Source organism: Pollachius pollachius, assembly GCF_949987615.1.
Source record: "Pollachius pollachius genome assembly, chromosome: 1".
Taxonomy (NCBI): Eukaryota; Metazoa; Chordata; class Actinopteri; order Gadiformes; family Gadidae; genus Pollachius; species Pollachius pollachius.
In genome coordinates, this window is record NC_136934.1 from 14,482,304 (window position 1) to 14,504,083 (window position 21,780).

A 21,780-nucleotide genomic window follows, 5' to 3' on the forward strand; every position below is an offset into this window, starting at 1 on the left:
GGGAGGCTATTCGGCATGCACCATGTATTGTACCCATTACCTTAAGTGCTTTAAGAAATAATGCAGTGAAAAACGACATGTTACTGAATTTGAATGTCTTGAATTATTATACAATTTGTAACTATATATAGTGCTTCATATATAGAAATACATATGCTGTTTAAGTAAAGAGGACGTTTATTGCATTTAAAACATAGAAAAATGCAGAAAGGAGAACAAATTAACATTCATTTCAAGAAACGGTCAACCGTCAGAGATTTCTCTTGCCATGCTTTAAAAGGCACTTCTTTAGAGATTCTGGAAATGTTTTAAGAAAATTATTCATGGTAATTCAATCAAGTCAAAAAAGACTAAAGATGTTGTCCATGTTTAGTACAGTAAGCTGACGTTTAGGAATTGTGGAATGGAGTAACTGAAAAATAAATTGATAAATGGTACATCTAACATGTCTAAACGCAAGCAGTGCAGAATGTAGTTCGATGATAACCAACGCTGGGTTAGAAGAATAAGAAAGCCAAAGAAACAAAACAAAACAATATCCAATTGGATATCCTAAAAGATATCCAATTGTGTCCCGTAGAACAAATATGCAGGACGATCAGCAATATATTACTTTTATCAAAACCTTTCCCAATCACTGCCACAGAGAGTTGACAGTTGCAAAATATTTTTATTCTGCATAAAACAAAAATCCCAAAAGAGGTTAAATATAAATCAAGATTATGTTAGTCGGGCTACTGTGCTTTATTCATAAGATAATGTCACTTGAATTTGAACACAGGAAATGTTCTGAATTGCGTTTTGGATCATTATTTTTTTCCGGTCCAGATAAGGCACTTATTCCATAAGTTATCTGCATAATTGAAATGTATTCAAGTTAAGAGTATTCTACCGTGATTATGCTTGCTATGTCTCTCTGGGACCACTGTGGGCAGAGCTAAAGCCCCAAGAATCCTAGACTTCTATACGGAAATACACCCTAAGCCAAAGGGTCAAACAGTAAACACAGTGAGTTAAACACCCAGAGAGAGGGCGAGAGAACATGGAGGCAAGAGGTACAAATCACAAACATAGTATAGAAGGAAAATATTCACAACTGGCACAGGGATGGGGAATCAAGGGGGGGTGATAATTCAACCGATCTGGTCCGTCAGAGAAAAGACAAAACGGCGAGCTCGTCCTTTGACCCGGAGGAAGATCACCTCAGTCCGAGTCTTCGTCGTCCAGGTACTCCTCTGCGTTGCTGTGCGAGCGCGTGATGTCTGAAAACACCAACCATAAAATGGAGTTAAGGCCTGCACTAGAGATCTGGTTGCTATATATTTTTTGCAGCGGTTAATACAGTCTGTATCTTATATTTAATTACAGTTTTACATTTGGTTATAATTCTCATTAAGTGACGCAAAGTGGAAATCGTACATTTTTTAATGTAAATAAATGCCTGTTAGGACTATCTTTCGCCTAAAGGCGAGTTTTCCAACAGAATGAAACTAAATCTACAAGATAGTCTCTTTAACGAGTTAATATATAATAAATAAAATACGATCTAATTTATCTATAAATGATTCCTCTTTGGAACTCCTTTGTGTGACTTCCTTTCAGACCAAGCGTGAATTTAAATAGAAGTTAGGCTTTTTTTCTGATTTTTTTCATAACAAGGCTGACCCCTGTTGGCCAAATATACATACTGCCTCCTTGTTTCCTCTTGATCAACGAGGCACATTGAGCGTTGGTGGCCATCTCCAGCGCCAGCTTGTTCTCGTTGTTCTTGACGTCTGTCCTTGAATCTGGAACACACGATCACACTGGTCACTCACCCTGGGCAGTGCATAGAGCTGCATTTACACAGAACGAAATAGGACCAACATCAAGGTGAAAAGAAAACAACTCACCCTTGCTGAGCAGCATTTCTACGATGTCAGAGTATCCTTTCCAGGCTGCAGCGTGGAGGGGAGTGTCCCCCAGTTTGTTCTATGACACACACAAAAATATCAGACACGGATTGAGGTTAGCTCTGACTTGTAACAGTATTACATGTGATATGAAACAGCATACAGCAGAGTAAATACATAGAAGTCTTCATCGTCTGCAAGTAAAAACCCACTAACAGCATTTTGTTTAAATGAGCTTTTACACACACACACACACACACACACACACACACACACACACACACACACACACACACAGGGAGGGGGTCTGACCTGCTGGTTGAGCTCTATGTTTGGGTGTCCCAGCAACAGCTCCACCACATCTGGAAAATAGAAACCGTCCTCTAATCACATGCTTACAATTATACATCCAATAATGGACCGGAAACGCCTTGTAGCAAGCTGCCCAGGTTTAATGACAGTGGTTTGAGTTTAAAAGACCCAAAAAAACACACTGTTGACATCTTAGCTACAACGTCTGGTTCCGATATACAAATGAGTTAGGAAACAGGATGTACTGTCAGTGAACTAGGGCTACCTCCATGTACTCCATGACCTACCTCTATGTCCACCGTGACAACCCCAGTAGAGGGCCGTGTTCCCAGCCTTGTCCAGTCCATTGATGCCCACCTTGTTCTCCAGACATTCTCGCAGCCAGCTCAGATTGCCTACACACACACACACAATGAGGTGGCTCAAATCAGAACAAAACAGGAGAATAGGATAGAAGGACATAAATAAATAGGAACAGACTCCTTTCTGGACTTGCCTCTCTTGGCTGCTTCATGCATCGGATTGTCGATAGATTCCGCCTGCTCAGCAACTGTATATGAGGTCAAATAGTACTTGTGAATGTGAATGATGAAAGAAAACGAACGCCCACACATTATTTCAAAATACATTTTTCATGTCAAGTTCGCTACTCACCGTAGTTGCTGGGGATGAGTCCTGTTCGTCCCCTGCATGTCCCCTTCCACCAATGACTGTCACTCTGAGTATGACACACACACACACACACACACACGTCAGGTCCCATTGGCAAGCTCATGGTTTGCAACAAAAGCAGGTGGTTCAATAGAGAAGTTAACAATCTGGTGCAGTTTTATAAAATATAATATTTAATGTATTATATATATATATATATATATATTTAATTTAGTGCCTCTATAATATAATATTTAATAAAAAACATTCACATCAAGTGTTGTAGTCTAAATGAATTGGATATGCCCTAAAAGTCAAAATATGACATTTTAATGACATTTGAAACGTATATATACTCTTGTATCAATGCAGATAACTAAAGAGATACAAACACATGGACAGGCAGACAGTTGTAGTGTTTTAACTTACAGTGTCAGAGATATACAATATATCTCCTTCTTCAAAGTACAGCTCATCAGGCTGCGAAAACAAACAAGAGAAACAAAAAATGTTGGGCGTGGAGGTATATGCAGATCCTTTTTCCAATGTTTTTGCAGAAGTACAGACCCAAAAGTCTTCCATTCACTAGTTTTACCAGTTATTCAATTTGGCACAGTTATTTTAATTGATTTTGGTTCTACTGTTAATAGTTATCAATAAATGCATTCAGTTTTCATATATGGTTGACTGAATTAGCTCTGTGAATTTTCATCCACTGCAATTATGTAACTATATAACCACTGAGTAATGACAATGTATAACTTCTCAATAAGGCCAAACAGAAATGTGTTGGGGAAGGAAATGAAACAGAAATAGATGAACGCAACCAAAAGTCATTAATAATTATCTTGACATTTTTACTCACAGTTCTGGGGTCAAAGGTGAACATAGCTCTGAACACCTTTACTTGGCCTGAAGGAAAACAGATGTTGATTAGTTATGACACTACACATCGCCATGTGGTGAATGCCAGCAGAGATGTACAAAGTAACGCGGGTTCAAACCCCAATATCCACAGTCCAGTAAACTATGTTCACCAAGTTGCCTGGTAAATAAATGACGAGTAAACGGTTAATGTTATTTGGCAAGGGTGTATTCCCGCACATATATCCATCATATCTGCACAAACACAGCTGAAAACATTTGTGGCAAATGAACAATCCCTTGGGCTTGGGAGTTTTCCTACAAAAATCCAGTGGCGTGCAAGAACGTGCATTAAATAAAACCCCAACTCTAATGTGAGACTGATCAATATAGAGCAGCTTCTAATCAATGTGTTACACAATGGTCTGGAATTCCACAAGAACCGCAAAAAATCCCAACACACACACACACACACACACGCACACACACACACACACACACACACAGTCCGGGTTGTTTTAGGCCTGTGGAGGTTGCCCTTGGGGTTTCTAATGACATGTTGTGGAGGAGGCAGTTGAGCTCTGTCCCGAATGCCACACGAGTGGCTGGCCGTGGTTGTGACATGCTGACTGCCCCCAACACACATTGAAGACGGATATTTTTGGTTTAATTTATTGTAACAAGACTGAAAGCTCAAAGTTAATGGCTGCTATAAGCACATTCAAAAAGATAATATATCAAAGCCATGTTAGGGATGTGTGCTATGCAACAAGATCCAAGTGCAATTCAGCTTCCATACACTCTTTGAACAAAGTGACAGCTTTCAAGGGGGCTGGTTTTTGCAGAACAAGATTTTCCATCAACAGAAAATGTAAGCAGAAATAGTTCACATTGCAGGCTTTGTCACCTGCATTCACAATTTAAACTTACAGAAACACATATTGTCGTCAGTCATGCTGCCGTTTCAATATGTTGGGAAGCCCTAGTTAGGGCCTACATGGTGTGTTTGGTTGGTCGATTTAAATGTAACTGCCATTATAAACAAGTGCCCTCTATAAATAAGACTTCTCTAGAGTGGGAGAGTAGGTAGCCAGACAGTGTCCTGGCCCAGCCCAGAAGTGTTTATTCATTCTAGCCCACATGTTGGGACACACCACGTCTGCAGAGTCCCACAGAACAAACACCCTGCAGTAGTGTTTGTGGAATCAGGGGGTCTGTCTAGGGGGTGGGACAAGCCTTTGCCGGGGAAGTCTGCGCTACACGTCCTGTCATGTCCCGCTGAATACACAGCGGCCTGTGCTAACTAGCCCAGGTTTAGAAGTGTCGCTCCATTCTGGTACTGAAGCTCTGCTCTCCCCATAGATCTAAATGGCTCCCTTGTGTGTCTGTGTTGGCTATTTTGTATGTTTTTGTTGGTTTTGTTATTTAGTGTTGGTTCTACACTTGTGTGTCAAGAGAGATGTGTGAAGTCCCTCACGGGTCAATGACTGCAGTTCCTGCTGGAAATGGGCAATTATTAAATCCACCCAATGAATCAAATAAAAAAAGAACAGTACACTCTGTAGCATTACCAACAACACACATCACAATGTGGTGGGTAAAGATTGCCAGCAAACAGTAACATTTGTTTGCCAGTAATTCAAAGCTTAGCTCCAGAACTGAATCATAAGATATGTATTTGTTTATATGCTCCAGAGTCTGCGAATGATTGCGTATTGGAAGTAACTGGCACGTACATCGATGCTGAAACAGACAACATGATGCATCTCATAGCAGCAACCAAGATTGAAGAGTTAAACAAATGTCCACACATCAGATGTGTAAGCTAGTCATGTATGCCAATACACATGTTATCATCAGGGCCCAGGCCGTCCTATTTATATGATCTGTTATGGTAAGGCTTAATACTTCCCCCCTTCATTCCCCACATGTAAGAGATATGCAAAGCCTGTTTCCCAACGAGCAGAGGAGGAACCTCGTGTGTAGTGCAGAGTAGGACAACTGAAGCGTTGGTTAAGCTTCAGGAAGTAGTGATGACGCTTCATCATCACTTTGTTATGCTATATTCCACTCTGCTCAGCAAATCTGCTCAGCGCGAAATGCATGTTGTCTAAATCGGGAAGTCCATGGGTCGACATTGTAATTCGGTACTTAAGTTCACCCATGCTATTTCATTGCAACATGTTTGAATTGTTCTGGGGAGCCCAAACAGAAGCGTTAATGACATCTGACAACAGAATACAATTTGTCACTCATACTGTCAGAAGAAGTGTCCAGCCTCGACGCCCCTAACCTCCACACATCAGCTTTTATGGCTGCCAAGGTGTGTTGCTCTCGGAAGGGACAGGGATACGTTCTAGCAAAAGCTCCTATAGTAAAGTCTTAATCGAGTATTCTCACCTGGTTTGGCCGGTTTGGGCGGCGGCTTCGACATTGTATAGCTGACAAATTCTTGATATACGTGAGTCGATCCAATATAGTCGATCACGATCAACAAAGGCACTTTCGCACTCAATGAGGAAGTTAACAATCTAGCGTTTACGGAAAGGTGTCGTGTACGCATGCGTCAACTGTTCTGCGGTCCACTTTCAAAGTGTTTTCCCTTACATCCATACCTTCTTGTCAATTCTTATAATACATCCATGGTTTACGAATTTTGGTGGTTTACTCGAAAACAAAGGAAGAAAATAATAAATTATACATTGAGATAATTAAGGCATGTTAAACCCTATATAATATTTGTACGTCAGTGGTGAGCAGACTACTCCAGTATCCAGCCGATTATATGCAAATTGCTCATCCCTGCCCCCCACCTATGACCTCAGCTACGACGAGGCCAATCACTGAGCGACCTCAGATCACATGTCTTCATGTGTGTTTACCCCCCTTCATGAAACTCGGAAAAACGCTATTTCCTTTGCCGTAATATGAACCGAAGGCTACTCGGCGTTATGTCATAGAATAATGCTTGTCGGTAACTGAGAGTCTGCGCTGCAAAATCTTTCCTATTTTATTTTCAGCTGTCAACTGAAATGAATACACTTACTTTAGTTGTTGGAATAGGAGGGTAAGGGAGCTTTATCGACCATTTTTCATGATTCGTTCGCTGTAATTATGCATCAGTGTCTTCTGGTATCTAATGGTAATAACATATGATATTTATGATATGTTTAATTTAGGGTGACCAATGGCGGGAAGTCTACGTTGGCTACCAATCTACAGAAGAAGCTGCCACACAGTTGCATCATTGCACAGGACACATTTTTTAAAGTAGGCCCTCAAAATCATTTGCCACTACAAATGCAAAAAGTGACACACACACACACACACTTTAATTCTGTATTTGAATCCCTCAATCACATTACAAGGGACAGGATTCAAATATTTAGAAATGAGATAGGTCTTTGTTCAAGGGTACAAAAAACATCTCCTGCGCCACACTGCCAGACTGCCTATCACTGCTGATATGGAGTAGAACTTTGCTAATTGTTTCGATTTTCTGCTGGAGAGCCTTGCCAGCCTTAACCCACTGAAAACACGGTTGTGGACATGCCCCAAGCTGCCAAAAATAAACACATGTACAGATCAAACACAAAACCTATCTCAAGTAAGAGCACCTCCCTTCTGTCTCTGTTTAAAAACACAACATCAGGGGTATCTGGGATGTTACAAAACACATCAATAGAGCTGTTAAACCATTCCGGCATGATGCGTGAATGTTTGTGCATGAGACCCGGTGTGTGTGTTCCTGAGACCTGGGACTGTGTGTGTGCGCCCGTCACGCCGGTAGGCCGCACCAATGAACATACAAAATATAACATCTCGCCCGTTGTAACAGTCATCGTTAATGCAGCAGAGAAAGATATGCTTTAGACACTAGTACCTCACTAGTGTACTAGTAACATACACACACACTTTCCAGATGTTTTGTGGATGTTTTAAGTAATTGTGGACTCTCTTCTCTAGGATGACTCCGTGGTACCTGTCGACAGTAATGGATTCAAACAATATGACCGTAAGGGACATCCATTCCTCATTTTGTATCAGTGTGCAAACACAATGTGCACTGTAAAACAACAATATTATGAAATTATTATTATTGCTAACAGCTACATTTGTTACATTTGATTGAATTGTTCTAATGTTGCAAACCTCTCAATCAAAATCTTAAAGGGGGGGGGGGGGATAACATGACCCACTCCTTAACAGAACGCTCAGCCCAAAACGCATGACTTAAGATCTTCTATTGTTTGAGTTTGAGCTGAAACTTGGGCTTGACTTACACTTAAACTAATTGATAATAGGTTCTGTGTAAAATAATCAGAAATCATTCACATTAATTGCCCCTTTGACCAGTAAGTGAGCTTGAATTAGAGAACTTTGGTATGATATAAAGTGTTTGGGCTAGGATCCCAGGAAGGAGGAGGGCGTGTTATCTCCATCATGGTTATGACATAGCCAACTTTTTTTAGTACCGTCGTTATGTAGGAGGGTAATAATGAGCAATGTTTCATATGAATTGCGCCACACACTGTGGCCGTATACTGTAAGTTAGTGTCCTAGAAGCTTAACCCTTTTTCAGACGCGGCCATCAACATCACCCACTCCCCAGATGGATCGCTGTACATTTTAGTATCAGTGACTAAATGATATAGATTATTATGTTGATGATCATATAGGACACATGACCACGTTTAAAACAAAAAAATACTTTTGGTTTCACTACACCTTTAAGTTAAACTACAAACTGTTTTTAAACATTCATTCATGTACAAATCCTACTCGTAGTCACTCAAACACTGTGTCTAATTGTTGAATTAAAAGATTTATAATAGCGATGTCTTCCACATGAGTGTACATTTAGAGATTTTCAAACCTGAATGATGAAGTGTTGCCTGCAGTGCTGGATGCTCTGCACATGGACAAGATGATGAAGGAGGTCTACTCGTGGGGGCGGGGCCCCCAGTCCTACCACCAGTCAACATGTGCCACAACGGAAGCTGGCCGCATGGAGGTCTTTGTGGTGATCGTAGAGGGCTTCCTCATATTCAACCACAGGTAAACAAACTGAGACGCCATATATGGATGTAATTCTTTGGATATTTGGTCATGTGAAACATAAGAGATCATAAATCCTTTGTCAATTAATTTGACCAGATACTCTGTCATCCCCTATATATTGAAATTAGCTTTATGTTATATATTATTATTATATTAATCATAGATATATATATATATATATGTTGCTTCCCGCGATTGGAATGAACTGCCCCCTTTAATTAGAGACGCTTCTTCCGTCACCATTTTTAAATCTAGGCTGAAAACACACCTCTTCTCCCTGGCCTTTCCTCCCCTTTTATGATATGTTGTTATTTTTATGTTTTTCATGTCCTTATTTTAAATCAACTTTAATGTTTGTATATACTGTAGGCATGTAAAGTGGACTGTGTTCTTTTATATGCCTTTGTTTCACCATGTACGGCACTTTGGCCAGTGAAAACTGTATTTAAATGTGACTTATTGATAAATTTTACTTACTTACTTACTTTACTGTTTGCTATCTTTTACTTGATTAACCTGGGAGACGGAGAAAGTAAAAAGAATAATAGAGAAGAACTACACTGGGATTTTCAAATCTGTTTGTATCGATTCACAGGCCTTTGAATGAATTAATGAACAAAAAATACTTCCTGGAAATCCCTTATGATGAATGTCAGAAGAGGAGATGGTAAGAAAATCATATATATATTTTTTTTCTAAATGTTATTTATTATGTTATGTTAATAACTTTATACATTTCAGTGTCATATTACATATTTTATGTTGAAGGATAGAAAACAAAATTTGTTTATAAACCCAAAATTTCTATTCAACATTTTATTTCTAAAATGTATCTCATTTTGCTCTCCGGCAGTTCAAGAGTGTACACGCCCCCAGATCCGCCGGGGTATTTTGACGGACACGTTTGGCCGATGTACCTGAAGAATCGTCAGGAGATGCAGCTGCAAGGGATTGGTAATTAAAGTTGCAGTTAGTATCTAAAGAAACAGCAACTGTTGTTTTATCTACTCTTTACATTGTTGTCTGTCAGGCCCTAATGTATGAAGAGGCGGCACTTGTTTGTCCAGGGCTCAGATTTAATGAAAAACTTGGTTATACAAAATGTAACCTGACAAGAATGTATGCACAGACTATTATAACGATAAGGTGTCCACAAAGTGGCATTTCCGGTATTGCTTAAACACTGGTATTCTGATATAATTGTGGCTTAAAGGGGACATATTATGAAAACACTTTTCCTGGGATTTGGGGTGTTGTTTATGGTCTCTGGGGCTCCCACACACATACAAACTTTGAAAATAGTCCGTACATGATTTTTTTGAGTGAGATATACATTTCTGAAAGTACCCCGCCTACAGTTACCAAACGAGCGAGTCCGTATTCGCGCCCCCATCCTACGTAGGAAGTGGACACAGTTGAATATTACCTCCCACTTCCCCACTCCCCTCCAATCAGAGCATAGCTAAGATTTTATGGACCAGCGGACGAGCAGCTCCGGCGGGGGGAACTCGGCGGCAGCCCGGCAGCCCAGCTCCGGGAGTACGATCCCTTTCTCTGCCGGACTGCCGCCGAGCTCCCCCCGCCGGAGCTGCCGGACTGCCGCTGAAGTTTCGGCGGCAGTCCGGAGGAGGAGACATGGAGGAGAAAGGGATTGTACTCCCGGAGCTGGGCTGCCGGACTGCCGCCTAGCTACCCCCGCCGGTCCACTAGCTCCGGTGGTGTACTCCGGTACAATCCCTTTCTCCTCCATGTCGCGGTTCATGGACTTCAGAGAGTCAAGGCCAAAGTTCCTTTCCCCCAATTCTTCTCAACCATGGCCGAGATATCCCCCACTATGAGTCTTAACTTGTTGTTGAAGTACCAGAGACGTCAGACGAGATATAATATTATATAAATACCCATATATAATATTATTATAATATAATATAATACATTAAATTAAGATATACAGACACACAAGGGAGCCCTTCTCCATGCTGTGGTTCAGTCTGACAGCTCATTGGTCAATGGGCAGCAGCTCATTTGCATTAAAGCTACAGGCACCAGTAACAGCGCATTCGGAGAGAAACCCCTTACTGCAGCCCGCAGACGGTGCTCAATGTGGGCGGACGCAAACGTTGAGCACAGCCACTCAAGTACCCCTGACTGGCTTCTCCAGCCTCCAATATTTTTTTTTTTTGGCTTTCCAATTAATTTCAGGTCAGAAACTTCCAGAAACTAATAGGGGCTAGAGTATTGTCATGAAAGAAGGAAGAAGGTACAGTCTTTTGCTGTTTGACACATAAACCATGCAACCACCTAATAATATGACTATTAGGTGGATACCAATACCCCCCGCTACCCATAAACCCAAATTATGGTACTGCACCCAAAGGTGGCGCTATTTAAAAAGATTATGAACTAGCCTTATTTCTCCTTACTAGATTGACCTGGACTCAAAATTCTTTCATCATATAAATCTCTAAAATCAGATGAATCTTTTTGACCCTGGTCTTCTGCTCAAAAAATGTTTACTTTTCCCACGATTTCATAGAGAAGCCAAACGTCCACAGTTTCAACCTATTTGACCATTTTGTTATTGTATAACTACCATACGGCTATCATTAGGTGGATACCATTAACACTGCAAATTTTCAGATCTGTGCTCTTTTAAGTAAGCCTTTAATTCTCTTGAGAAATGTGTGCTTGTAGTTTTCTGGATGTTGTATGCTTATCAATAGACATTTTGACCATGTGAATGGTCAGAACCTGAACTGCAGTGAATGAGGCTGCAGTTCAGGTTTATCAGTGGCTCAATGGGCACCTTGTACAGGTGATCCTTAGGTTGAGAGTTCGAATCCCGATTATAGCATTATGAACAAGCTTTACATGACATTCGGCCATTGCTTTGCAGCTCACTTGAAAGCCAAGGCACAGTATTGCATTAAGTGGAACATCTTCATCAACATCTTTCCTTCATAATTATGTCATATTTATATATCTTCCATTAGTGTGTTCTTGACTTTTAATTTTGCTCGGACCCCGTTAACCACCGCTTGCGGTTATATTTATTTATTTATTTATTTAATTTTAACATATAACTAGTGCTAATAGTGAATGTTACGACAAAATGCTCACGTAATCTCTCTTTACTACCAGTCTTTCTGGATGGATTGAAGTCAGAAGCTGAGCTACTAGGATATGTATATGATGATATAACTACGGAAATCAACAACCTCAGGGGTAAGTATTGGGAATGGATTGGTTTTTTATACCCCATGGCATTTTTGTGACAATCTTTTTCCTTCATATTTAAAGCCATCTTTTCCATTGAAAAAACAAATGTAAATTTTTCCACTTATTTTCCACCTATTGCAGCCTGACATTGACCTTTATTTCTGTGTTCTATTCACAGTGAAAGACTGAAATTAATTCAGTCAATTTGTAAGGATCAAAGCAGATGTCATAAAAGTTTGTCAATTCTCCCTGCTGGAAATGTAAAGGACCAAATGTTTTTCATTGCAAAGACTGTTATTTTGGTATTGAGGTTTAGGCCCTTTTTCACTTTTATACTTGATGCTTGGTTCATTGAACGTTTGAGCGTTAATATGCAAGTTATTAAGCCAATAGGAACACCCAATATGCTACTTAAACCACTCTGTATGTTCACGTCTGTTATGAATTGACAAATCCTGTGTAATGTTTATGTACTGGTATTTTTTATTCCATACTATACTAATAAAATAATTATTGTGGTACTTGTTACAACATTGGTTCATACAGTACCAATGTTTTTTTAATCTTTTAAGCTATTTGTCTTAATCATTAATTAAAATGTGAAAAATCAATTTAAAAAAGTGGACTAAATTAATATTAGGATTTCCATACTATGTACAAGTGTGGGACTGGGTGTGGATAATGGGTGGTTTGGGCAGCCCTACCTGGCCGAGTCTGATTGGACTCTTGGGCTGGGTGAGGCTGCACACCTGTTGCACATTGAGTATCAGTGTGGACAGGTTAAACCAGCCATCTCCACACACACTTCTCCTAGACGGCAACATGTAACACCAGGACATGTATAATTTCGTGCAAACTAATAAAAAAAAAAAAACGGATTCAACATCGCCAACCTGTTGGCTTTGTCTGGAGGAGTCCAATATAAGTCACCTTTGTGGAGTATGGCAGACAACTAGGTGGTGTGTATCCATTGGCTTTGCTCAAATAAGCTTCAATTTTTAAGCAAATAAGAGTTAAATTCTGCATCAGCATTCAGTTACTTTTGTCTGGTTTCAACAATGGGGAGAGGCAGCTTATTTCTGTTCTTTTCCCTTATTTAAAGGTGAGGTATCAATTCTCTGTCTGACACAATGCAGGCCATGCATTTCATAAAGACATTAGTTTACTATGTCACTGTTCCTTTACAGTCAACAGCTCTATTCATATATAACTAATAACTATTATTTAATAACTGGCTAACAATAACATTGGTGACAAATATCTTATCTCCCTGGTTGTGACACTTATGATTCATGACAAACAATGAATTGCATTACTGTATGTGCATCATTTCTTATTTTTCAGATCTTACTGGGAAGCCTGAAGTCGCCGACTTCAGCTATGACTTATTCTTCTGTTATGTTGACTGTGATTTGGTCATTTTCTGCTTGGCCACCCTTTGGAACACAAATGCTATTCTTTCGAGCTGAACAACCGAGTGTGTCTAAGGCCCGTTTAGGGTTGCAGGAGTTGGTCTCAAACAGGAGACGCTGATGGGAACTTCATCTTGTGGATCTACAACACAAAGACAGGACTGCGGTTGAACGGAAAGCACAGTCCCCAGAAATACATCACATCAAGATTGTATTGTAAAATAGTACAGTGAGCAGGGCCGACCCAAAGCATTGGTGGACTAAGTGCACGCTTAGGGCCTCCGTTGCCACCAGAGGGCCCCAAAGAGGTCGGCCTACAGAGGCTTTTTTATTTAAATATACCTCATCATTCCTCATTATTTAATTGTTATCATATTGTCTTTTATAGTGGTACATTTATGAGATGCATTTTTTCGCTAGATAAAAAACTTATTTTTTGGCAGTTGATAGTTGTTGTGGACATTGAACATTTATTAAACCAAAAAGCTATTAAGGTGGTAAAGATGTTTACATTAAATGCATAACTATCACTTTGAATATTACATTGAAAATGAACACCTTGTGACCTTGCTACCTTTCAAGAATAAAAGCTATAGAATGTTTTAAGATTAAATACAAGGTTGAAAACATGCCATGCTTACTTTGGTATGATGTGAGCAATAGCTACAATTTATATAATTGATAATGGGTTTCTAAGATTCGCAGTTGGTATGTGAATGAGCATTGACAATAATCAATAGTACTGCCTGCAATGAGGCACCAGGGGGTCCCAGAATCAAATTCTGCTTATTGGTCCAAAATGACATTAGCAAGTTTCAGACCAAAGGTGATCGGCTGCCAAAACCTGATTTCCGACTGCATCGCAGAATCTTCCTGTTTATATATGGCTACAGCTTATTATTTTCTTGAATATGATCACATGAATGATCGTAAGTGTGGCCGAAGAAGATTTGAGAGTGTTTGGATGATGGCTGGTTAAAGCAGCCTCACCTGGCTGAGTTTGATTGGATTCCGGGCCTGGGTGAGGCTGCAGACTGGTTGCACATTGAGTAATCAGTGTGCACAGGTTAAACCAGCCATCTCCACCCACACTCAGGGAGATATCCTGCATGGATATAGAGCACCCTTGCCATGTGCATTACCTGCAAAACTTGAAATAAGATGGCTTTAACACCAACACCCGCATCCTTTGTTTGGGTGAGCCAAAGAAAATTCACCTAGGTGGAGTGTGGCAGCCACCTAGGTGGTGTAGGCAGCAGGGACTTTACTACACTGAGTGTGTGTGGAGATGGCTGGTTTAACCTGTGCACACTGATTACTCAATATGTAACAGGTGTGCAGCCTCACCGAGCCCCAGAGTCTAATCAGAATCGGCCTGGTGAGGCTGATTAATTATTAAATCGTATTGTCCCTTAGATCTCCCTCTGCTTGCATTCATTTTGAATTGTTTGTAGCCCCACCATTTCTATATTCTTTGTTGCTACCTTGCTGTCTTTGGACAGGTAAGAGGACAGAAACCTGTATACATGTACAACACGTAGTGCTGTTCTCTGTTTAGACATTTAAGGTTAGAAGTGTTGCTTCCCCCTGTCTGTTTTGGTTAAGTAAGTAGATGTGTGGTACTTGGCAGCTGGTAAGCTTTACCTCCCTGTGTTAGCTGTTAACTTAGCTTTCTTTAGTTATTTTCTTTGGCAACACTCAAGTCCGAAGACCCGGTAGCATTGTGGTGATTGTTTTTGGTTTTGTGTTCAACAGTGCCCCAATAAACATGTTCATCATCTGGTGTTCACCCACAACTGACTCATCTATGATCTATAACCTGGCCATTTACACATCAGTTACCTCTCTCAGTACCCTGTGACAGTGGGGTTGTAACATTACCACAAAGTGTTTATAGTGTAATCAGCCATGAAATCTATGTGATTATAGGCATAACTATAGTATTGTTTATGTGTTTGGTATTTCTAATATTCTTATTTAGGACTATATTTGGAAGTAAGACGTAATTAAAATGATCTTCCGATGGGTTTTGTAATGAAGAAATCATCTCTTTTGCAATCATCTTTATGATTGCATTATTTTACCCTCAGGATCTTACATGATGGCCTATTCAGTTGTTCCTGGAAACATTCTGAGCTGGAAGGCCCTAAAGTATGACAATGTGGGGAACGTGATTGTTCAGGACTTTTTTATATTGAGAAGTCTGTTGTAAGGTGTATGAACATAATGCATTATTTTAAATAAATAGCAGTGGTATTGAAAATGTGTGCATGTTTGGTTTCTCTGTTTGTTGCGCTTAGTGAGCAACAACTTTTTTTTTCTTTTTTTATTGCTGACATTTGGTTTAATTGTTAAATTTGTGTAACCTCACCTTAGCCAGTGCGAGATTATGTAACATTGGGTGCTATAATAAGACTATTTCTTAACCTGTTTATCCAGCTTCAGAGCAAAAGTTTTGTGAAATTTTCCAGATATGTTTAGGTAGATATATTATGCTGAACAATTAATATTATACTATACTTATCTACGGTTTTCCATTCTTTAATAATTATATTGCATAATTGGGTGTTGGAAGATATTGATATGTATTTACATTTGATATATGCTACACGGTGACAGGGAACCTACGGACGCAAGGTTGATGGTTAAATAAACACGTTGCAACAACAATCCTCTGTCGTGCTGAAACTTGGCTACTCATCATGTTGGGCATTCCTAACTTCCTTATAACATTTGTGATATTGTGTAAAGGTCGAACAAGGTGTCGTCCCTTCTTTGCATGCCTATAAACGTGTTCCCTCAGAGATCTCAGTTGTGATTATTGGTAGCCTTTGCACGTTTGATTCATCATCTGCAGCCCTATTATGTTCAGAGAAGGGTTTTCTGCATATGTATTCCTAGTTCTGGTTCGTCACTACACCGATGCAATGTCCTTAGAACGCCACCACGAGGCTATCAATAACAGACCCATTATCGGTAAGTAATCAAAATATGTTATGATATATAAAGTAGAACAAGGATATTTAACATCTAACTCAAGCAACTCACAAAGATAACGTGGGATTATATTATTACGGTGGTGTTGGACTGATCGGTTTTATGTTTTAATTTTTGTACCTACTGATTGTCAACAGGTATTTTGGCTCAAGAAGTTGTTGACGATGTCATGAAACCATTTGGAAAGACCTACATACCAGACTCCTATGTGAAATATATTGAGTCCGGAGGGAGCAGAGTTGTGCCGATTCGGTAGGATGGTTGGCAGAGATTGTTCAACAAAATTTTTAGTGATTAACTTTTGGAGGTTTAGTAGGCTATTCTTGAGACATTGACCTCTATTTCTATCCCAACAGCTTGACCCTGACCACTACCGAGTATGAGAAGATATTCAGATCCATCAATGGGTAACTAATTATACTATTAATACTAATAATAATCGTATTATGATAATTATAATAGGATAATCTTATTATTATTATTAATAATAATAATAAACCTAACATTTAAATGTGTCATGCACATCAAGGTTGCTTCTCATTGGAGGATCAACAGACCTGGAAACATCAGACTTTGCAAAAGTGTCAAAGATTTTCTACAACCTGGCTGTTAAGGTTAGGTTCAATAGTAATAAGTTGTCTGTCGATTTTCTTTCCATATCTCTTTCCATTCCAATGCAACTTTTTTTTCATTGTTATATATTAAATGGAGAGTTTAACATATAAGAATTCCCCTCCAAAAAAATTAACTAAGAAAGAAAAAATATATATACACTGAAAGTAAGCCATATCCTGCTCTATATATTTCAGGCCAATGATGGTGGCGACTACTTCCCCATCTGGGGCACATGTCTTGGCATGCAGCTGCTGACGGTACTGGTGGCCGGGGAGAATCTGCTGTCCCCTACACCAGCAGAAAACATACCGCTTCCACTTAACCTGACTGCAGGTAAGCATGGGTAGGGTCTAGGAGTTTGACGGTCTAGGCCCGTCAAACGCACCTCTCCAAAATAACTGTAGGCTATAGCATATAGTTGTAATGTATGTCACTTTCATTCTATTGTAATTTTACTTCTATCATTTCATTAGTTTGTTTTTTACCTTCCATTTTATATTGGTATTTTATTTGATAATGTGTGCTGCTGCTGGACTTCCCCTAAGGGATGAACAGAGCACCATGGAATTACCAAATAACAATTTGATGACCTTCTCACCTGTTTATCAGTTAATTGACAATGCACAACAATGTGTAGTTGGAAATGCCTTGAAAGATTCTTTGCTGTTTAATGAGGATATATTTGTTGCAAGAAAGATGTGTGTGTGTGTGTGTGTGTGTGTGTGTGTGTGTGTGTGTGTGTGTGTGTGTGTGTGTGTGTGTGTGTGTGTGTGTCAAATATCACCAGTTGGTGTCAGTAGAAATAAAGCAAAACCAATAACAAGTAAAGGGAGATACTGGGGACTGACAAATTACCATTTTCATTTTAGGACCTCCACAGGGAAACAAAAGAGCTCCAATATTTTGAACAAATAATCCTTGCTGCCTGTAGGACTGGGCCTCTCTAACTTCCGTGTGCATCTCCTCCATCTTCCCCACCAGATGTTCATTCCAGTCGAATGTTTAAGGGGTTTCCCAGTGAGGTCATGACTGCTTTGTCCAGAGAGCCATTGACTGGGAATTTTCACAAGTTTGGAATCACAAACGAGGTGTGTGTGTGTGTGTGTGTGTCTGTGTGTGTGTGTGTGTGTGTGTGTGTGTGTGTGTGTGTGTGTGTGTGTGTGTGTGTGTGTGTTGTGTTATTAGTCTCTGCCAAAGTGTGTTACTTTAAAGAATACTTCTAAAGTTTATTTGTGTCTCGCACTTTATTATCGCGTGCACAGTGACTCAAAAGGCTTCAACTTGGTGTAACTGATACAGAATCAGACACATCATTAGTACTTCTGAGTGAAAACTGCAAGAAAACATACTCATTGACATCAACACACATGCTTAACTTAGATATTCTAGGTCATGTTACCAGTGTTGTAAGCTTCCTGGAATATGGTGAAATCTTCTTTACATTGGAAAGTACATGGTGGTTACTGAAATGCTGAACTTTCATTCAGACCTTTGCAGGAAACGAGAAGTTGCACACATTCTACACCATCCTGTCTACAAACGTAGCTGAAAACGGGGCCACATTTATCTCCACGGTGGAAGGTATTCAATGTTTTGGATGTGTAACCTCACCTTTGTCTTTAAAGTGGGCAGCATGTCAATGTGAAATGGCACACAACCTTTGCTTGTCTTCGCTTGTTCCTCTGTACCAGCTAAGAATTATCCGTTCTACGGAGTCCAGTGGCATCCAGAAGTGAACCGTTTCCAGTGGGCCCCCGACGTGCAGTTCCCCCATTCTCCTTACGCGGTCCGAGTCTCCTCCCTGCTGGCAGAGTTCTTCATTGACGAAGGTTAGCTGATGGGGATGTCTGCCGTATCCAATGAATCTAGTGAATCATTCCTATTGACAAACAGAGATTTTTGAGATCTTCATGTCTCTAATTTTTGCCATCGCTCATCTGCTTATTTATATTATATTATGTATATTTTTGTTTATCCCATTTAGGCAGAAGAAGTTTTCATTCTTATGACACTCCTGATGAAGAAGCCTCTTCACTGATTTACAACAACCAGCCTATATACGCTCGCAACTTCACACGATACGAGCAGATTTACTTCTTCTGACAGTATCTGAATGTGTTTCTGCTTATCATAAGCCCTAAGGTTGTGCAGTGTGTCTAATGTTGGGATTTTAATCAGAGCTCACATGCTGAATCAGACTTGAATGCACATGTAAGCTATGTATGCAATGTGTTCAGTGTGCATTTGAATGACATTACTATCAGTATAAGAACGCTTTATGCTCCAGATTTCAATCTTGTTTCATTGTCTTCACTCCAAAGTGCATTGCCAATGCTTAGAATTTATAAAAAATAAAAAATATATACTGTATTTGTTCTTTAGAACAATAAACCATAATAGCCTCTAACACATCTGGTTGAGGTCCTTAAAATAGCTCCTAACGTCTATAATTAAATGTTCAGTCCAGCCTGAAATAAATATGAGAGGCGCCACCAAATGTACGCAGTCCGTCCAGTCCAGCCGTTGCAACAGACACGGGTTTGGGGTTAGAACTGAAAGCTGCATGATCCAAGGGTCCGAAAGTAAAGTGGGAGGTACTTTTCGCCGTCACCAGCCAATCACTGATTGGTCTCTTTGCATACCAACCAATCAATGATTGGTCTCGCTCAATGTCAATAGCTGTGCGGGGGTGGGAATAGGAAAATCGAGCCAGTGTTCCAGTTTTCATCACAGATGCTAGGTCTGTGTTATGCAGTCTAATAATAATAACAGAGCCAATACAGGAGAGCAAGTGAAAACGCTTTTCCTTTAAAATAACTCGAGGATAGCCTAGAACTCCGACATGAACCTCCGCGTAACGGATGTGACATAGTCGGTTCGTGCCTTCACGCTGACTTTAAACCCTCGATTTCTATTTTGATAGGTGGTTGCGTTATTGTCTCTTACCATTGCAGCTGCCTAAAACGTCAATTTTGGTGTGTTGGGTCTGTGCTGTGTTGGAGCATACTGGGAAATAACTAGATCTCTGTCTCAACCCGCGGCGGCTTGTTGATCAACACCAATCGGATACCGTGGTCTCCCTCCGGTGCATTGATGCACCCGTTCCAGTGGTGTAACGGTAAGCGTTTGATTATATGCTTCTAGGCCTATGTATTGTTTGGATACCTAATCAGTTGCAGAAGGCCTGCTCTACCAGCAATGCAGGTAGGCTACGTGACATATTTAATTTGATGAAAGGTTGTTACCTTGTTTAAATATAAAGCACTACGAGAAAAGACGCCCCTGGCTGGCAAAATGCTTTTATAATAACAATTGTTCAAAAACCGAATATATTGCAAAAATATTGATAAAATATTGTCCATGCTGTAGCCTGTTTTACTTTTGTTCTCAGCACCTAACCCCTTTTTGTGAATAGCCTGCCACAACTTGCAGAATGATGTCATCTGCACACAGAACCGCCTGATACGTTCGTTTTAATATATGCGATGGCCGTATCTGATTTCATGTTGAACTGCTCGCTTTAGACCCAATATATTTAATGGAGAGGTTTGAAAAATTGCTCTTTCACGGTCTCCTTGAACAGCCCTATCCAAACACATTATTTTTGTGTCGTGGTATTCGGCAGTCTGTTATTGTCTGGGTAAAAGTGGAGATGATCGATTAGAGATATTTCTTAAGGGTTCCATCAGTGCAGGCCTACTGTGTGTGCTGTCCAGAGAGAAACAATGGGTCCCTGTTTGTTGTCTAACTGCTCTCTCTCTCTCTCTCCCTCATGCACGCATTGATACATGCATAAATACATAGCTTTAAAACAGCTAGACACTGTCAGACAGCTGAGTATTGCCTGGCCCTATACGATCGTGTGCGTGTGTGTGTGTGCGCGTGCATGTAACTCGAGACACATTGCGCGTGCAATGGAGTTAAGAGCAAACCTTCTTTCTTAACAAGAAAATGCCAACAACAACCCAGCAGCAGTGATAAGTGTTTCCCTCATGTTAACTGTTGAATATTTGATGAGCAGTTCTGCCTGTGGTGCGAGCAGCAGTGGTAGCGTCGTGAAAATATATTTTATGTGGGACAAAAGCCCACAATTCAACTCAGAAGCTATTTGGATGCAAGGTCTTCCTCATCTTTTCCTCATCTTTGTATCTCTTTGTCTCTCACTCACTTGTCTCTGTCTTTCATTGTCGCTCTCATTTTGACCTTCTCTTTCATCTTTCTTTGCCTATGTTCTGTCTGTCAATTTATCGTTTGTCTCTTTCCCTTTGTTCCCCCCTTTCCCCAGCCTCTCTCTCTCTCTCTCTCTCTCTCTCTCCTGTCGGTGTCATCTCTTTCACACCACCATTCCCCTTCGTTTCTCTACCATCCTCTCTGTCTCTCTCCTGTCCCCGTCTCTATCTTCCCCCTCTGAATAATCAACTCGCCCATATCAACCATGGATGGAGGACTTGACACTCGACACAGTGCGACTACATCAGACGACTCAGTGTCCTCAAATGAGAATATTCTGTGTGTGTGTGTGTGTGTGTGCGTGTGTGTGTGTGTTTTCCTCCTCCTTCCTTCGTTGCAGTCCTGGTGGCCGTGGTTACGGGGAGCCTCCTGAGTGCACTGATGTAGGTCAGTGATCATGCGCGGTTGGACTAGCAAAATCTGCTGCATACAGCCAACGTCTGCCTCCTATATATTCAAAATGTGTGCGTAGCGTACGTGTGGACTTGAGCATCAATGCATTGCATGTGCACCCACCCCATCACATACAA

At 40.3% G+C, this 21,780-nt stretch overlaps 4 protein-coding genes across 6 annotated transcripts in view; 3 read left to right on the plus strand and 1 right to left on the minus strand.

Moving 5' to 3' along the window:
- Window positions 1-159: 159 nt before the first annotated feature.
- On the minus strand, window positions 160-6,468 carry ostf1 (osteoclast stimulating factor 1). The gene is given in 11 exon segments (XM_079746170.1): window positions 160-1,262; window positions 1,689-1,787; window positions 1,893-1,971; window positions 2,205-2,254; window positions 2,492-2,599; window positions 2,701-2,754; window positions 2,859-2,922; window positions 3,285-3,335; window positions 3,721-3,767; window positions 6,120-6,285; window positions 6,288-6,468. Coding segments are annotated over 11 exon segments (822 nt in total). The 5' UTR covers window positions 6,333-6,468; the 3' UTR covers window positions 160-1,203.
- Window positions 6,469-6,656: 188 nt separating this feature from the next.
- On the plus strand, window positions 6,657-12,465 carry nmrk1 (nicotinamide riboside kinase 1). Its single transcript, XM_079752381.1, has 8 exons — window positions 6,657-6,786; window positions 6,899-6,989; window positions 7,686-7,734; window positions 8,621-8,777; window positions 9,376-9,447; window positions 9,634-9,734; window positions 11,919-12,002; window positions 12,175-12,465. Exons 1-8 carry the CDS (start codon window positions 6,752-6,754, stop codon window positions 12,183-12,185), a joined length of 600 nt encoding a protein of 199 aa, XP_079608507.1. The 5' UTR covers window positions 6,657-6,751; the 3' UTR covers window positions 12,186-12,465.
- Window positions 12,466-16,243: 3,778 nt separating this feature from the next.
- On the plus strand, window positions 16,244-19,396 carry LOC307079035 (gamma-glutamyl hydrolase). Its single transcript, XM_079741095.1, has 9 exons — window positions 16,244-16,384; window positions 16,543-16,657; window positions 16,762-16,812; window positions 16,935-17,019; window positions 17,215-17,353; window positions 18,002-18,108; window positions 18,508-18,601; window positions 18,712-18,849; window positions 19,005-19,396. Exons 1-9 carry the CDS (start codon window positions 16,273-16,275, stop codon window positions 19,121-19,123), a joined length of 960 nt encoding a protein of 319 aa, XP_079597221.1. The 5' UTR covers window positions 16,244-16,272; the 3' UTR covers window positions 19,124-19,396.
- A 369-nt stretch (window positions 19,397-19,765) lies between these two features.
- The window catches only part of rnf122 (ring finger protein 122), a 10,323-nt gene continuing 8,308 nt past the window's right edge, over window positions 19,766-21,780 (plus strand). For 2 of the 3 annotated variants that reach the window (XM_079735788.1, XM_079735789.1), the window contains exon 1: window positions 19,766-20,138. In XM_079735788.1, coding sequence (XP_079591914.1) covers window positions 20,114-20,138 — 25 coding nt within the window. In that variant the 5' untranslated portion in view covers window positions 19,766-20,113. Of the gene's footprint in view, window positions 20,139-21,590; window positions 21,638-21,780 lie in introns of all 3 variants that reach the window. The other variant, XM_079735790.1, reaches the window with a different exon arrangement.

What these genes read in the sequence shown, in the direction of transcription:
- nmrk1 (XM_079752381.1), top strand. Translation starts at nt 6,752, where the DNA reads ATGAATACACTTACTTTAGTTGTTGGAATAGGAGG. An exon ending in TGGATTCAAACAATATGACC is followed by an intron (nt 7,735 to 8,620) that starts GTAAGGGACATC and finishes TGTTGCCTGCAG; the next exon opens with TGCTGGATGCTCTGCACATG. An exon ending in GATGCAGCTGCAAGGGATTG is followed by an intron (nt 9,735 to 11,918) that starts GTAATTAAAGTT and finishes CTTTACTACCAG; the next exon opens with TCTTTCTGGATGGATTGAAG.
- LOC307079035 (XM_079741095.1), top strand. Translation starts at nt 16,273, where the DNA reads ATGTTCAGAGAAGGGTTTTCTGCATATGTATTCCTAGTTCTGGTTCGT. An exon ending in CAATAACAGACCCATTATCG is followed by an intron (nt 16,385 to 16,542) that starts GTAAGTAATCAA and finishes GATTGTCAACAG; the next exon opens with GTATTTTGGCTCAAGAAGTT. An exon ending in TCCACTTAACCTGACTGCAG is followed by an intron (nt 17,354 to 18,001) that starts GTAAGCATGGGT and finishes CTTCCCCACCAG; the next exon opens with ATGTTCATTCCAGTCGAATG.